The 17,784-nt window shown below is 35.0% G+C and overlaps 1 protein-coding gene, 1 long non-coding RNA gene and 1 other non-coding gene across 3 annotated transcripts in view; 1 reads left to right on the top strand and 2 right to left on the bottom strand.

The window, feature by feature from the left end:
- Positions 1-1,016: 1,016 nt before the first annotated feature.
- LOC138188914 (5S ribosomal RNA) lies at positions 1,017-1,135 on the bottom strand. Its single transcript, XR_011175753.1, has one exon. It is a non-coding gene; the product is annotated as a 5S ribosomal RNA (ribosomal RNA).
- Positions 1,136-4,676: 3,541 nt separating this feature from the next.
- Positions 4,677-5,653, bottom strand: LOC138188756 (uncharacterized). The gene is made up of 2 exons (XR_011175649.1): positions 5,378-5,653; positions 4,677-5,093 (listed from the first exon to the last, which is right to left on the bottom strand). It is a non-coding gene; the product is annotated as an uncharacterized LOC138188756 (long non-coding RNA).
- An 8,547-nt stretch (positions 5,654-14,200) lies between these two features.
- The window catches only part of LOC138188751 (dynein beta chain, ciliary-like), a 46,427-nt gene continuing 42,843 nt past the window's right edge, over positions 14,201-17,784 (top strand). The window contains exons 1-4 of the mRNA XM_069130791.1: positions 14,201-14,544; positions 15,825-15,986; positions 16,114-16,260; positions 16,911-17,072. Coding sequence (XP_068986892.1) covers positions 14,365-14,544; positions 15,825-15,986; positions 16,114-16,260; positions 16,911-17,072 — 651 coding nt within the window. The 5' untranslated portion in view covers positions 14,201-14,364. The remainder of the gene's footprint in view (positions 14,545-15,824; positions 15,987-16,113; positions 16,261-16,910; positions 17,073-17,784) is intronic.

Raw genomic sequence — 17,784 nt, 5'->3', positions numbered from 1 at the left:
GTAGGAGGATAAAGAAGATATGTAAAATCTTGCCCGACTTCGTTTTCAAGAAAATGGACTGTGAAGTTAAGTAGGGGCAATTTCATAATTGATTTTCGCGAAAACAAAGCGAAAAATGTCATTTTACATTTTCGACTTCACTTTCCCCACGCGCAGGGAATCGTCGCCCTTCAGTTTGTACCACAATTTTCGTCACATGTATTTTTGCATTCTTTCAAACGACATACATATGTATAATATTTGTACATTCTCCAATTCCGAATATTAAATACATATAACATTACCAGAAAATATAAACAAAGCAATATATAAGTGAACGTGTATGCGAGACTGATATAACTTATGGTGATAATCGTTTAATGCTAAAAAGATATTTTCTTGATGTATACGACCATACCTTATTAACGCTTAGCCAACCGCGCGCGCCAAAGCGAGCTATACGCTTCTCTGTCCACCGCGCCCACACAGGCCAACCTATACGTTGTCCACCGTGCATTTTTCTAAGTAAGGAGGACTAATATTCACAAATACTTGAGAAACAAAGAAGTTTAAAAATTATTTAAGTAGTCCATTATATTTTGCGGTAATGATTTCGTTTAACGATTTCACATATCGTTTATACAAAACATCAAATTAAAAGTATATATTAAAAGTATAAAAAGATATAGGTAAAATTAAAAACATTAAAGATGACTAAAGATAAATGACACGACTCGAACGTGAAGTTAAAGATTCAATGCATTTTAATATTTTTTTACAGTGTGATATCGTTCGACTATATCTTTATTTAGTCATAACTGATAGTATAACTTTTTAATTAATTTTAAAACCACTAAATTGGTGTATTTTATTACACATTGTACTTTATAAAAGCAGAAATAGAGTCGCAATTAATTAGGGTCAATTCCAGGTAAACAATAACTCATAATAACAACAACAAAAAAGAAAACGAATTGGAAATGTAAAAAAAGAAGACCTGCCAATTCGGTTGACTAAGAGTTAAGAAAAGTAAAAAAAGCCAACACCACACGGAGTTCCCAAGCGGTCACCCATCTAAGTACTAACCGTGCCCAGCGCTGCTTGACTTTCGTGATCGGACGAGAACGAGTACTTTCAACGCGGTATGAGCGTTGGCTGAAGTAATCAGTTTTATTATTTCATGTTATCGAATAGACAAAATATTTAAGAAAACATACATGCATGTATGAGAATAAATGGAATTGTTAGACGTGCATTCAGACATACAAAATTTTCCTGGCTTCGTTTACCAGACAATGGATTGTGAAGTTCCGTCATGTAGGTACGCGTATACTTAACAAGTAGCGAATCAAGTGGACGAAACTTCATAATTGATTTTCTAGAAAACCAAGTCTTGTGTCGAAACTTATCACTTCATACTCTGCTCATTTTTGTATAGGAAATCAGACCTTTTCGTCTTGCACCTTCATAATACTCTAATTTTCTCGCGTACTTCAATTTTGAAACTATTTAGTTTCACTGGATTGCGTATAACTACCAATAGCAAAATACTAACATTCACGGACGACACGGCAGTACTAGTCAGGTGACACTGTAGAACGGCTTCTTTGGTCTCTATTATAGTGACGCGGATAAAGCGCAAATGCCGACAAGCAGAAAGGGTCGGAAAACTTGAATTGGCCTGTAGCGGCACTTGACAACAAAAATTTCGACGGTATCACCGAAGCGCAAGTGCCGAAAGGCCTAATAAGCCATCGATATCAGTACGGTCCTTCCGCCGAATATTTGGAAGAAGCCGTAGGTAGCAACGGTGGCAGACGCGTAACGAAAGCGTGCGTAGCAGAGATATTGACGGATGACAAAAAGAAACGAATCGGGTCAACAAAACAGTTGAGTTGTAACCGAGAGAAGAGAATAGTCAGTTGGAATCGGAAGTTGTATGTAGAATCGAAATCGAGAATGGTACGTCAGAGTCGGAAGCAAGAATTGTTAATAAATATATTATTAAACACTACCGAGTATTTCTTTGGCACCCTACACGTCCTACACCAAAATCACCTCAAGGCTGACAGCCATCAATATATTTCGGCACTGCAGCCGTTGATCCTCAGTTAGCCACCGAGAGTCAAGAGTCGTTAATCGAGAGTCGTTATATCGCACCTTGTCCTAACATTCTTAACCGGCGTTCTATTAAATCTGCATAATAAACTCTGTCACCATGTTCAAAGTCTGAATTTTTCTTACCTTGCTCGTGAAACGTTTAAACCTAAGCGAAATCATTCGAACGACGAAAGAAACGATCAATGATTTCTTAATTTCACTACTCCCTGTGCCTACGACGTAACATAAGCACTCTAATCCAAAAACAGCAGTCATATTACTACCAGAACGTATCAGAAAAATAGAAAAGTGACTGCAAGATAAAAGCAAATCTCAGTCGATTTAACCACGTTACATTTACAATACGGAAACGGAAACCACCTAATATCCAATTAGATGGCATGCACATAACACAAACAAAGCAAGTTAAATACTAAGACTCCACTTAGATTCATAACTTACATGAAAACAACATACTAAATTAATTATAGACAAAATATGGATAAAAAGAAGACAGATGTACTGGCTAACTAGTCGAAACTCTATAATAAACTAAAAAGTTACTAAACGATAATAAAACCGACTTGGACGTACGAATACCACTATGGGGAACAGCAGTAATGAGCCAGGTAAATAAACCAGAGTCGCTTCTCAACGATACTCAGAACATTAGTCAACGCGAAATGATATAACAGAAACGAGAATACATGCAAAGATCTAAAAATGCCAAAGGTCAAAGCAGCAATTGGCAAGTACTCAGAAAAATACAAGTAAAGAACGGCAACACATCCAAACCAGCTAGCTGCTGAAGCGAACAAAACTCTCATAGAAAGAAGACCAAAACGAAAACACCCCACTGACATTGCTCAAGAAATAAAATAAACAAACTGAAAGATGATATCCTGCTGGGGATAGCCATGCCCAAATAAAGTTAGAAAAATTTAACAAATGTCCAGCTGGACATATTATAAAGTATAAATTAAATAAAAAAAATGGATTGCATGTTTGGCCACAAAGGAGTAATCCAAGTGCTGAAAACTTTGAATAATACTTGTTACTTGCGAATACCCATAGTTAACCCTGCTGCGGTCTTTCATTCAACTAAATTATATGGTAAGAGTTTGAAGAAGAAAATTACCTTTGCATACAAAGATTCGTTTTTATTTATTTTATCTTCTAACTAAAGGGCCGGGAAAATGTAGTAGTATGTTACTATATCCTTCATAATATCTTTTGTAGCGGCGCATGAGTAAAGGACAATTCAAATCATGTTGTTGTTTTGCTTCGGCGTATCAAGATCGTTAGGACACATGTAATGTAAGAATAATAATACTCCGGGCAAAAACAGTGTTGCCGCTACGCGCAACCGTCGACCAGTAAAAATAAATCGACGCAACCGAAAAGAGTTTAGTATCTATGAACATCTACGAGTATTTTTCTCTATCGACGAGCTATCTATCCAGTTATCTACCGAGTTATCGACGATTATCTAGCGAGCATTTACTGAGTATTAATTAGCAACTTTACTTTGCGACTTATACTCTGTACCAGCGACTCAGCGAATATAATCTGTATATGTATTTATCATTTTTAAATATATTCGACGGTTACAACAACAAGCAAGAACATCTAGTAAATCTCACGGTCAAAAACATCCTATTTACCAGTCTTCTACACTTTCATAGCAAAGAACCGGTACATTCTATCTAGCAAACAAAACTTTGGCATTAGTGAAATTTTTACGAACTCTTATTTTCTCTTTGAAATGTTCCCAAGTATTTATAACACTCTCTGCTATTTCTTTTGCAGCTTTTCCACGCGGGTCATATTACCGTCTTATAATATAATTTTGTATCAGTGCGTTCCCTAAATTTTCTATGATCGCACGTCTTTTTCACAAATATGTCGGTTTCACCAGTCGAATAAAATTTTGCTCTATACGTTTAACGAATACAAAAGTTCTTAGAGAAAGAAAGGAGAGCAGTAAGAACAAAGAGACCCGGCGACCGTAGCAGGGTTAAAAAGAACATGAATTTAATTTGTAAATATTTTGGATTCTTGCATTCTGATATTAACATTCTGCTTAATCTATTCTCAATGTTAAGAAACATTTTAAACACTATTTACAATACAAAGATAAAATACTTTATTTCATATACCACATTGTGAAAATAAAGATATTTTATTTTTTACTACATATTTAAAATATTTTATTCGTACTGTAGACCAACAACTACTTAAAATAGTATTGCAAACATTTTTCCTATAAATTTGACCCAGCACTGCTCAAGCACAGTTAACATATTCGCAAAGAAAATTCAGAAATAGAAATAACTTTTAATTATATAAATATCTAACTCATCGGTTTCATCAGTCTCTGTAAAATACTATTTCGAATCAATTTTACAGTCTCTCACACCAGTGGTGACAAGTTTAACCGTAATTAAAAAAGTATCGTAAAGAATATTGAAATAGTCGAGTACTAATAATCTTTTAATGTTTCGAAAATCATATCGAATAAGTAGAAAAGTAATTATTTATGATAATATTGACTTAATTTAACCGTTTGAGTCCCAGGGGTCTTTGAAAAACCAAGGTCGAAAAAATAGCCTCTTAATCGATTGCGAAGAGAAACAAGCGGCACAATAGCGCTCGTCATATTTCTTATTTTTATGAAATACTACTATATTTTTATATATGTGTACTATTAGTTTATAAATATTTCAAGTTTTGCTTAATAAAAATTATTAAGATAACAATAAAATACAAAACACCGTCAGTCGTCCGTAGCGTTCAAATTTACTGGGACTTTTCGACACAAAATCTAAACAGCGCGATCACGCTGCTTGGTACTCAAACAGTTAAAGAAATAACGATACGTCTAACATGCGCGTGTATCTGATATCGAGGATACCCCGCTCTGTAACTTATTTCCCGTCGAATTAATCTTGGGCAACAGATTTACGAGGGAGAGTAATGACTCAATGCGCGAAGAACAATTGACGAAGTTAAAACTCGAAAAAGAACATCGAAGAACAAACGATGAGAAAGTTTCAAGTTGTTTTCGACGATTACGACGAAATTTACGAATGCTTACTGCGGACGATTATGCGATACGAAGCAACTGAAGCAAATGCCGCGACGCGACGCACGACTGAACGAATGCGACTGAATTATCGTACGACGATACGAATGATTAACGATACATTCTTCCGCGAACGCGTGTCGACGCCGTTCGCATTTGAACGACTCGAACGAGACGGTTTACTAATCGTTCGCTCACTAAAATGATACTTACCTTCGCGTATGCTTGGAGATACTGTTCACAACTGAAGATTTCGCACAGGACTGTCCACTGATCGTTACGCCTGATGGAACGACTCTGTCTCCACCAACGCTTACAGCCATGTCCACGAATGCTTCAAGATATTGACGCACCGAAGAAGCCAGCTCAGAAAAGTATCAATTGATCGTTATGACTGACGAAACGATTTCGCCTGCACGAGCGCTTGAAGAGCGCTGAGAGATCGAAACGGTTCTTTAGTCCACGTTTAGCAATTCGAAGGCACGGAAACTGACTGCTATACGTTCACAATTGAACTACTCGAACGAGACTGCCGATACCGTTATTATACTCAGGCGGGCCTAACTCCAGCGAGCGACCCCAACAAGGCTCAAAACGGAGGACCCCAAATTTGCATGCTGATTGGTTTTCAGGAAAATCGACAAACGGCATATTCGCCCACAAGATGGCGTTTACTGCGTGAATACGCTCCAAGCGCCGGGGATTGTTCGCGGGAAGAGCGTGAACGATACCTGGATGAATGCGAGGCTTCGATGTTATTATGTAAGGGTGGCGCTCGACCGCTCGGACCGTTAAAATCCATCAATTATCCTTAGAAGAAACTCATAGCATAGGAAATTAGAAATACCGCTACAAGTACTGAAAAGAATCGTTTTAGCTATTGGAGTACCCTTCCAAAATAACGCCTTGACTGCGAAAACGAGCTACAACGAGCTACAACGAGACAAAAGCTACATACTATCCAAAATAAACAATTTAAAGTACAACAATTCTTACGATAAAAGAGAAGATGGACAAACAAAATTAAAAAATATGTCTAAAAAGACTCTTCTAGCATGTTACCACAGACAAATCAAATTTTTACGTCAAAAGAACTCTAACTCTAACTCTATCCCTTCTTTCAAACTGCCTCCAGAGAAAGCTCCCCTCCAGCAAGAAGCAGGTATAGCGAAACAGAAAATCAATAAAGACATGAAGTCTAGTTATTTCATAACATGTAAAACAACGGAAAAACTATACGTTATCGGCACTCACTTTTCCAAAACACACACACGCACAACGAACACATGGATCGAGGATAATTAACAGAATTATTATGTCAGAAACAGATAAACTGAAAAATGAAATACAACAAGACATATCGCTAAATAAGACAGTCTTCACATTCTCTAATGAAAACACCTCGAACAACCACAAACAAGCAGATACAGAAATAAACTACTTTACAAATTATAACCAACTAAAAATCATTTTCTCTAAATTAAACAATAAACGCTTACCCAACAAAATAAAATGATATTACACAGTGCTCTTTAAATATGCAATAAATAACACGTATTTCCCCAGAAAATGGAAGAAAGCTAAATTAACAGCCATCACAGAAGAAAAAAAAATTAAAACCGCTCCTCACCCTCAAACCTGCGATATATAAGTCTCCTACCCTACATAAGCAAAATATTCGAAAGAGTCATAAACAATCCTCTAGTCTCCTTTTGCACAAAAAATAAGGTAATCCTAAAAAATCAAATCGGCTTCCTCAATAATCAATTTTTAATAATCTATATTCTAAGCATCAAGAAATTGCAATGTTTTAGTATTACGCGACCATTACCATGCATTATATCATTCTCATTTTGGCACACACTTATGTTCCTTTAAATATTCTATTATTTTGTCAATCAAAGACAAATAAGAAAACCAGCTACTTCAGCCAACGCTCATACCGCGCTGAGTGCATTCGTTCTCGTCGGCAGTTGACCGTGAACCTCCGAACAGGACGGACCTCTCAGCCCAGAAAGGGACATCAGGCTTAGGTCCTAACAGTGCGCGCGTCAAGGCAAAGTAACACTCTCAAATAGGGAAAGGAAAAAGTGACAAAAAGTGTCAAACAGTGAAAAACATTGCAGTGACATCATCGCCATAAAACAAAAATAAAAAACAAAATTATAAAAGACAAAAAAACAACAAAATTAAGGTATATAAAAAAATAGGAGTCATCGATAATAAAGCAAAAAGCAAGAAAACGGAACACGCCTTAGACTTAATAAAAAAAAAAAAACAACAAAAAGAAAAATTAACGCGCAGAAAGCATCTATAGAAATCAACAATAACTTAAGACTTTCCGCGCAAAAGACGCGGAAACTCAATCCACAACCAAATCTGATTGCCAGGACAAAAAAACTAGTAAACGCAGACGAGGAATTTCTCTCCACACAGGAAGAAAAAGCTGTGGAATTCACAATCATGAGGCCCATAAGAGCAACCTCACCTCCAGCGACTATAACAAGCAACAGATTCGGTACATTACAAACAGAACCAGAATCTCAACCTCAACAGGGAGCAACAAATTACTTAACGCCGTGCGCAATTTTAGAGCAAATAAGGAAAAAAAATGATATATTACGAAGCAAAATGAGTAAACACAGTCCCACCATATCGCCAAAACATTCATCACCGGAGGGGCGACAGGCCTCATCGAACAACCCTGGAGGCCCAGGGCCAATATCATCGCCACGGGGGGGCCGGACACCGGACGGACACCCCAGCAGACACACCGCGGATGAGCGTACGAACGCCCCTACCATTATTATAACAAAACAAGACTCAAAAGACACAGTAACACTCATAGAAAAAGTGCCAAACATCGAAAACTTCCACATTAAAAGGATACACACAGGTAAACATGCGCTCTACCTCCGAAACATACCCGATTTTCACAAAGCTAAAGAAACACACCTTGCAGCAAACACAACCTTCTGTATCTATACACCCAAAAGAGAAAAACACCACACATACTTGCTGAAAGGATTAGACAACAGCTACACTGAAACAGAAATACTCACAGAACTACAATCATTACAAATAGACGACGTACAATTTACGAAAGTCTCACGGTTCACGACAAAAAGATCAAGGGAGAACAATATATTGCTCCCAATTTATGTAATACAACTATCTCCTCACAGCAATATAAGCAACCTATTAAAAATTAACAATTTTAACTATTTTAAGATAAAATGGGAAAAAATAATAAAAAGAAAGGATGACATAATTCAATGTCATAAATGCCAGCGACTAGGGCACATTGCACAAAACTGCAACCTAAACTATCGCTGTGTAAAATGCACAGAGCCCCATGGCCCAGGCGACTGCAAAATAAAAAAAGAAGACGCAGTCACTAAGGACAAAATATTCTGCGTAATCTGCAAAAACTACGGACACCCCGCGTCATACAAGGTGTGCCCCAAACTCGCAGAACTACGCAAAATACTAGTAGAAAAAATAAAACAAGGCAAAGAAACAAAGACAAAACGAATTGCTCAAATTAGCCGTAAATACGTCCCAGAACTAAAGTTCTCGGACGTAGTGAAACAGCAAACAACAAAAAATAAAACAACCGAAGACACACCACAAATAACAAACTTAGATCCGCGCCCAGGCCAAAGCCCAATTACATCCGATAACACCCTCCAACTAAAAATAATAAACATTTTTGAAGACTTTAAAAAAAACATACCCCAAGCGCTAAAAGAACAGCAAATGCAATTAAACGACATAAAAACAACACTATCAACGCATCAAGATAACACCCCCCAACTAAACATAATTAACAGTATTGAAGACTTTAAAAAAAGCATACTCCAAACGTTAAAAGAACAGCAAATGCAAATAAACGCCATAAAAACAACACTAGCAATACATGAAGAAAGGTTCGACGCCATCTACAAGGCTTTAAACATCACGTATGACAAATATCCATAAACCTCAAAACCAACAAGCACAGCAAAAAACATATAAATTAAACTTAAAAGATCTGAAAATAATTGCAATAAATGCCAACTGCCTAATTTCAAATCAAAAAAGATACAGTATGCTAACCCTAATAAATAAAGAAACCCCCGACATCGTACTCATCTCAGAAACAAAACTAAATAAAAGACACAAAGTACACTTCAAAAACTACTCCATGATAAGACAAGACAGACCGAACGCCAGCCAAGGAGGAGGAACAGCAATCCTCATAAGAAACCCTATAAAACACAAAACAATTCTAAATGACAAAATAACAAGTTTCAAAATCCTAGAAACATCGATCATAAAAATAAAAATAAGCGATAAGGAAAACTTATTTATCACTGCAGCCTACGCAACCTATGGAAACCGGAATGAATTTAGCGAAGAATTCAATAAACTTTTCGAACTCCTACAGCTCAACAAACCGGAAAACTTCTATATAATAGCAGGCGACCTTAACGCAAAACACACCAGCTGGAAAAACGAAATAAACAACACGAGAGGCAACTTTATTAGAAACTGGCTAGACAATAAAAGCATTCACTTCAGAACAAACTTATACAGCTCCCAGCTATCCTCTTACCCAAAAGGAGGCTCATACCTGGACATATGCTTAGCAGATGCGCGACTAAAATTTCAAAACCTACGTCCAAATAACACCCTTAAAACCTTAGCCTATGACAGTGACCATAACGCCCTAGTATTTCACACAAAAAAAAATACATCGGACCTCCTAACACTCGAAACACAGACCGAGGCACCCAGGTACAATTACAAAAAGACAGACTGGAAAAAATTCCAAAACATACTCGAACAGAACTGCGACCTAAAGATCTACAACAACGCCAATCTAACAAACAGTCAAATCGACTCATTCATAGATTAACAATAAAATAAAAGAACTACAACGAGACAAAAGCTACATACTCTCCAAAATAAACAATATAAAATTCAACTATTCTTATGACAAAAGAGAAGAATTAGAATTTCAAAAGTACCTTCTATACAAAATAAAACACAACTGAAACAAGAATTCGCAAGCTCCATAAACCATCACTGGACAAACAAAATAAAAAACATCTCCAAAAACGACACAGCCAACATATTTCCCCAAAAATGGAAAAAGCCAAATTGATAGCTATAACAAAAGAAGATAAAGACGGCTCATCGCCCGCAAACCTACGACCCATAAGTCTCCTCCCCAACATAAGCAAAGTATTTGAAATAATCATAAACAACCCCCTCACCTCCTTCTGCTCAAAAAATGACATAATCCCAGAAAATCAATTTGGCTTCCGACACAAACACTCCACAATTCACGCAATAAACAAACTTACGTCGGACATCTGCTGGGCGCTAAACGCAAAACAACGAGTAGCCGCCTGCTTAATAGACCTCGAAAAAGCTTTCGGCACAGTCTGGATACAAATTAATCAAGAAAAACTTTCCCAAATATCTAATCAAAATAATTTGGGACATGATCACAAGCAGAACATTCGTAATGACTGAAGGTTCACACACATCAAGCAAAGAATTCTCCATAAAAAACGGTCTGCAACAAGGTACAGTAAACTCCCCGTTACTTTTCAATATTTACAATAGTGACTTACTAAAATAGCCTAATCTTCAGTTGCTTATTCCCAAATGACGCATATTACAAAAACACTCTGGCAACAGGCTACATCCCCCCAGAAGCGTTCCTATACCTAGACGAAAGAAACTACCTCCAAGACCAAAACAACATTCCAATAATCTATCACATAAAAAGAAAAATAGGAACCAAAACTATACTCTACGAAGGAAACTTAAACGGACAAACCGCAGACACTAGGTGGAGATACAACATGGCCCTCCCTCTGAAAGACACTAAAGACAAACACAGAAAAAACACAAAGAAATATTGGTGGATTCCAAATCCATGATAAAACAAGAGAGCAAACTATTAAACCGACAGAACACAACTCTGACACCGTATAACACAGGTGTAACTGTAAAGATTTGCAAATATTGTAAATAAACCTATTTGATATCCCCCTCCCCCGCCCACTCCCTATTATCCCGCCTCCCCCCAAAGTTATACAGCGCCCAAAAAGTAGACTACGGAAGCGTCCTGTTTTGCGACCAAGTTTTCAGGACAGAAAAATCAACCAAAAACAAAATTACATAAAAGCTCCGCTCCCCAGAGGTTTAAATCCAAAGAATAGATTTAAAACACAAAAAATGTAAAACGCCGACACATAATATAGTATGGCTACGTCGTACCGTCGCGTATCGGTACTTTTACCTAACACATCTTATCGAAATTCATAGTTTATTATGAATACCCAACATGTATGAAAAATTGTATCTTGGTTTAAATAAATAAACTTTTTTCTAAAAAAAAAGCACTCGTTCTCTTCCGATCACGAAAGTTAAGCAGCGCCGGGCACGGATAGTACTTGGATGGGAGTGACCACCTGGGAACTCCGTATGGTGTTGGCTTTTTTTTATTTACCCAATCTCTTTTACTTTCCTTAACAATCAACTTTTAATAATCTATAATCTAAGCATCGAGAAAAAGAAATGTTTTAGTATTACACGACTATTACCTCACATTATATCGTTCTCTCATAGACGTACAAATAAATTAGTACATGTACAAAACTAAAAGAAGTCATATTTCTTGATATGCAGAAATTTTATGATAATAGATTGATATCAAAAATTGTTATTCTATATTTTCGACTTCCAGTACACAGGGAACCGCCTTTTGGCTCGTATCACCGAATAGGGGACCTAAGTGTTAGCCCATTAATCAATCGTCGTTTCAATCCATGCGTACTCGACGAAACTTCAGCGTCAACTTTTTCGAAAACAAAACTTCGTATCAAAAATTGTCATTGTACATTTTGGACTTACTTTTGAATAGGGAATCATTTACTTTCGGCTTGCAGCATATCTTTTCAAAACATCTTGTTCTATGTATAGTTAGACGCCGATTCTTCGCGATCGAAATTTAAACAATTTATTGCATTACTACTTCCTGAAATTAGAATTTCTAGTGCGTGTATAGCCTAAACATGGAAACTTTGCGGGAATTGCAAAAATTCATGGAATTTGAAACCTTGTACTTTTATAATGAATGTTCTAAAAACATTGCAATATTTAACTGTGAAATCTAGGAAACGGTTGTCCTTGTAACATCTGTGGTTTAATCTGCAAATGTTTAATTTAATCTGTAAAGTGAAATTCTTATCTGTAAAATCTACAAAATGGTTGTTCTTATAACATCTGATATTTAATTCTTTAGATTTACGAAATGGATAATAGTAAAATATTCTAACTTTGGCCTTAAGAATATTCGTGGGACTTTCGGGGGAAATGTCGCTAGAACATCCAAAATTTAAGTTTTAAGAACATTTATAAGACCTAAGAAATGGATGTTGCTAGGACATGCAAAATTTAAGTTTTGCGAACATCTTGTGAATGTTCACAATGGACATAAAATGTTCAGGATATAAACTTAGGATAGGATGTTTATAGGATATAAACTTAACATGAAACGAACGCCTTTTGGATGTACGGTGCAATCTGAGAATAGTCCACATCAAAATGTAATTATTTAACGGTTATAGTCACGTAAGATTAATCCAGGTAACAGAAAATTAAGATACGTAAAGGTTGTGCTGCTGTGACACCAGAAATATTGAGTAAGATGCGATTACTTTCTTGTCGCAGCATTACGAAATGTTCACAAGTGAGGAGCTATCATTTTGAACATGTGCTTAAGACTAAAATAGTTCTGAACATCGCAAATAAAAAACATTCCAATACTATTGCAGTTGGAAAGATACACAGCAGAATCTCAGTTATCCGAACTAATTAGGAGGCAACGATGTTAGGATAATAGAATTTTTGGATAATAGAACAGTTACTTACTTCCTGTTTATCCTTAAAAAGATTTATCTTTGTAAATTCATCTTTGTTCTATGTATTATTAAAAAAGAACACAAATTACGATAATAAGAATACAAATAATGAAATTAAATAAGAAGACATTAATCTCTGAAAACTCATCTTTGTTCTATGTATTTAAAAAAGATCATAAATATTAATAATAGTAATACAAATAATGAAATTAGATATGATACGATCAGAGATATATGGATCCCAGATCTATTTAGCTGTTACATCACACAACTGTTTTAGCAAATTTAATTCGGTAAAGTTACATTCCTTTTGTGTCCCTGTCACAAGATTATAAAACAATAATAGAATAACTACGATTGACAAACATCCTACAGACTACAGCCATCGAGACGATAATTAGCTAGTGTCCCAGGCTGAGAAGACAGTAACAGGATAGCCACTTCTGACTGGCGCTTGGCGACAATCCCCTCAGGGGGTTGTAACCCAAGTAAAGAAAACGGAAACCACCTAATATCCAATTGAATGGCATGCACATAACACAAATAAAGCAAGTTAAATACTAAGACTCCACTTAGATTCATCACTTACATGAAAGCAACATACTAAATCAATTGTAGACAAAATACGAATAAAAAGAAGACAGACGTACTGGCTAACTAGTCGAAACTTTAAAGTCAGCATGGAAAATAAACTAAAAATTTACAAAACGATAATAAAACCAATTTGGACGTACGGAATACCACTATGGGGGACAGCAGCAATGTGGTATATTAGAAACGAGGATACACGCAAAGACCTAAAAATACCAACGGTCCAAGAAGAAATCGGCAGGTGCATAAAAAAACAAGGAAATAACGGCAACACATCCAAATAAGCTGGCTGCTGACACGAGCGAAACCCATATAAAAAAGGAGACTAAAAAGAAAACATTCCACTGACCTCGCTAAAGAAATAAAATAAACAAACTGGAAGATGGTATCTTGCTGGGGGCTGCCATCCACGTGTTATATATTATAGTAATAAAGCTAGAAAATTTTAACAAGTGTCCTGCTGGACAAATTGTAAAGTACAAATTGAATAATAAAAAAAAAAAAAAATATTCAGCTGTCATGATTTACGTGCATCACCCTGTATATGATATAGAATATGTATATAGAATTTCTGGAAATATAACTTATATGTAAGTTATTATTACAAAAATCTTTTTCTATCAATTGAAAATTTCTTTCTATTGCAGTTTTCCAACCGAAGACAATTTAATATTGATCTACAGCCAAATGCTAGAACAACACCTGATGAATCCTATCAACAAATTTAACTTAGCGCTTACAAAAATTGCAGAATCATTATTAAACGCAGCATTGTACTGTCACCACAAAATTTCAACAACATTCCTACCAACAGCAGTCAAATTTCATTACGTATTTAATCTACGTGATCTCTCAAACATCTTTCAAGTAAGATTTATTTCAACAAAGCAAGTAATTAACATGACAAAAGCTTAATTAAAACCATAGAAATTTATCGCTCTTTGCTGCAGTTTACCTTTTAAAATTAATATGCTCTTTTATGTAAAGTGTTTCCAAACTGGTGACGTTAGTACAGTAATATTTTTCCATAGGAAGCTTTATCTCCGAGTAAATCAAAATTAAAGACTCTTCGAACAAGCGTACACTTGACTATGTCGTAAAATGGGTGGGTGGATGCGAAGCGCGGTGGATATGAGGATTTCCCTACGTATAAAAAAGAAAGAGTGGATTTTGTTACGTTTATATTTATACGCACCATTATCTCCGCCGAATCGGTCATTATGGTATTTTATCTTATTTAGCTTATCCAATATAATTTCGAAATATAATATAAGTAGATCTTTCTGATCTGGTGATCCTCAATCTGAACGATACATATTTCGGCAGCTTATCTCGTATAAGTCTTAGGGATCGTCCACAACAAAATCACACACGTACCGCGATTGTCTCGGCTGCGAGTGTCCACAAAAAACACAACAGCTTACAACAGATGTTTGATACGTCCTCCGTTTTCTTGTAAACAGAGTCTGACTGTCCTCTTAAAATTTTACTGTATTGTGTCTTCGTGTATACCCAGTATTAAAAGTAGAGGGGATTTAAATCTTAGGACTGAACAGACCAACTACCTGTTTCCAAAACAGCTGCTCAAGTGCGCTTTGGTAGAATGTGGTGTTGCACCATTCTGCACGAACTATCTCTTAATGCCTGCGGATTTTCGTGTGTTCGGAAATATTCGTTACGTATATTTGTTATTCCACATTTACTAAATATTGTCTCATTAGTAAATGGTATCTTCACGGGGAAATTGGAATTGCATTGGACTACAAAATTAACAATTCATTGATCGTTGAAAAGGTTATTGTTATTAAAAACTGAAAAATTGCCAAAAGATAATAGAATAAAATACACAAAAGATTTCGGGGAATAGCCGATATACACAGTAAAGTATTATATAAATTTTGAGTTTTTATAGCAAATGGTAATTTTTTATTTTACACGACAAGTATACACGTCAACCGCACCGAAATAAAGTTTTGGATTGACATGTATATATGTCGAACGCAGTCGGTAACTGAACTAGTTACCATGAAATTCAACTTATTGAGATAAAAATCACGTGACGTTATAATTAACTCTTTTAAAAAAATATTTAATATTATATTTAATAATAAATATTTGATATAAAAAAGGTTTACTCTTTCTTTAAGGGCATACTGTTTGCACACGGTGAGACTGTTCCGACTGGAAATCATTTGATCAGATTGTACGTTCACGAAGCAACAAGAGTGTATTCGGATAAATTAATCAGTGCTGAAGATGTAAAAGCCTTTCAGCAATTGCTAAAGGAGTCGCTTCGCAAAAATATTTCTGTAAGTTTAAAAAAGTCAGTAGTATTAATTATTATAAATAAAAGAGAAGTAAATAGGTCTTTGTTACGTATATTCTTAATTTAATTTTTGATAATGATAAATTTAATAATATCATTTATTATCACAGGAAATGGACGAAAATATTGTCTTTGCTGGACCAATAATATATTGTCATTTTGCGGAAGGAATCGGTGAACCAAAATATATGCCAATAAAAGATTGGCAACAATTGACGAAGTTACTAGATGAAGCTCTGGTTAATTATAACGAACTGGTAATAATTTATATTCAAAATATAAATTATATAATATATCATATAAAAAAATATAAATAATATTCAAGTTAATAGTTTTGTCAAATGTGACAATAAAACAAATAGTCATTCTAAAAAGAAACATTCAAAATTATGAAAATCTATAAATCGTTTGACTATAGCTCAAAATCAACGTTCCTTTGGTATAGAATGTGATAAACAAAATAATGTCACATTCAAATGTAAAAGACAGTTTCTTATTTTGTTTACTACAAGATAGGTTAAATTTAGATCTTTTCTTATGGATAATATAAAACTTACAACATACTTGCTAATTTTGACATATAGATTACACGCTATACATAAACAATATTTACATACAATATTTTGGTACATGAAACGTTTTTCGCGCAACTTTTTTTGCACTCTTCGATTGTAAAAATAGATAACATAAGAACTTATTTTATATTGTATATAGCAGTATTATTCAAAATCTAATGTAAATTAATTTCTAATTCATGAGTAAGATGTTTTTATACGTTTTTTTGAATTAAAATTAATTGACAAAACAAGTAAAACCTATATTTATTCTAATTGGAATATTCGAATTTTTTATATATGTTACTATTTCTTTTTTCTAATCAAATATATATTTTTTTACCTTGGAGTAGGTAGCGGCAATGAATCTGGTTTTATTCGAAGATGCTATGTACCAGGTTTGTCAAATAAATCGCATTCTGGAGTCACCAAGAGGAAACGCATTGCTTGTTGGTGTTGGAGGAAGCGGAAAGCAATCTCTTTCTAGCCTTGCGTCTTTCATCGCAGGTTTAGAGGTACTTCTGCAATAATTATTTGTAAAATTCCCAACACCATGCAATTCGAACTAATCCTTATCTTTAAGAAGAGTTGATTACCTGTGCGAATTTTCCATAAAAATCACCACCTTTTCAGACACGAAAAGTGAAACATTTACTTATTATGAAAGAAATGTAAAAAATGAACAATTAACAAAGTAATAGAACAATACAGGTAATTATACGTCTAGAAAATTTCAACGAGTTAAAAATATATTATCAAGATCAAAATTCTAAACAACGTTTTTCTATACACATAATCGCCGCTCAGTCTTCGTTTCCGAGATATTTACAAAAAAATTCAATTAAATCTAGTTTTCGTTACATTTCATTCTGGCACATGGGTGGTCATAGTTTTTCATATCCCAACCTAAACTTGACTTATTGATGCTAATTATCTTCGATATAAGTAGAAAAAGATAAATCAATGAGTTATAGGTTAGATTAGATTAATATTCGGCTGCCATGGGGCTGCTCGTAACGTTAGTATGACTTAATTCTTATTTCATGCGATTTTGTAAGTGTATCGTAAATTAGATTAGTACTACTTATTATTATTTATATATATTACCAAACATACATTTGTACATAACTCAAAAACTAAGATTAGTTATTATCATGTCATTCAATATTCCATGTTACATTAAAAATTAAAAAATAATAATTACGTCTGTGTGGGGAAAGCGAGCCA

Source organism: Bombus flavifrons, chromosome 17, assembly GCF_040668555.2.
Source record: "Bombus flavifrons isolate JBK064 chromosome 17, iyBomFlav1_principal, whole genome shotgun sequence".
NCBI classification, from domain to species: domain Eukaryota; kingdom Metazoa; phylum Arthropoda; class Insecta; order Hymenoptera; family Apidae; genus Bombus; species Bombus flavifrons.
Note: the sequence above shows the minus strand (reverse complement) of the source record. Positions and strands in the feature narration are given on the sequence as shown.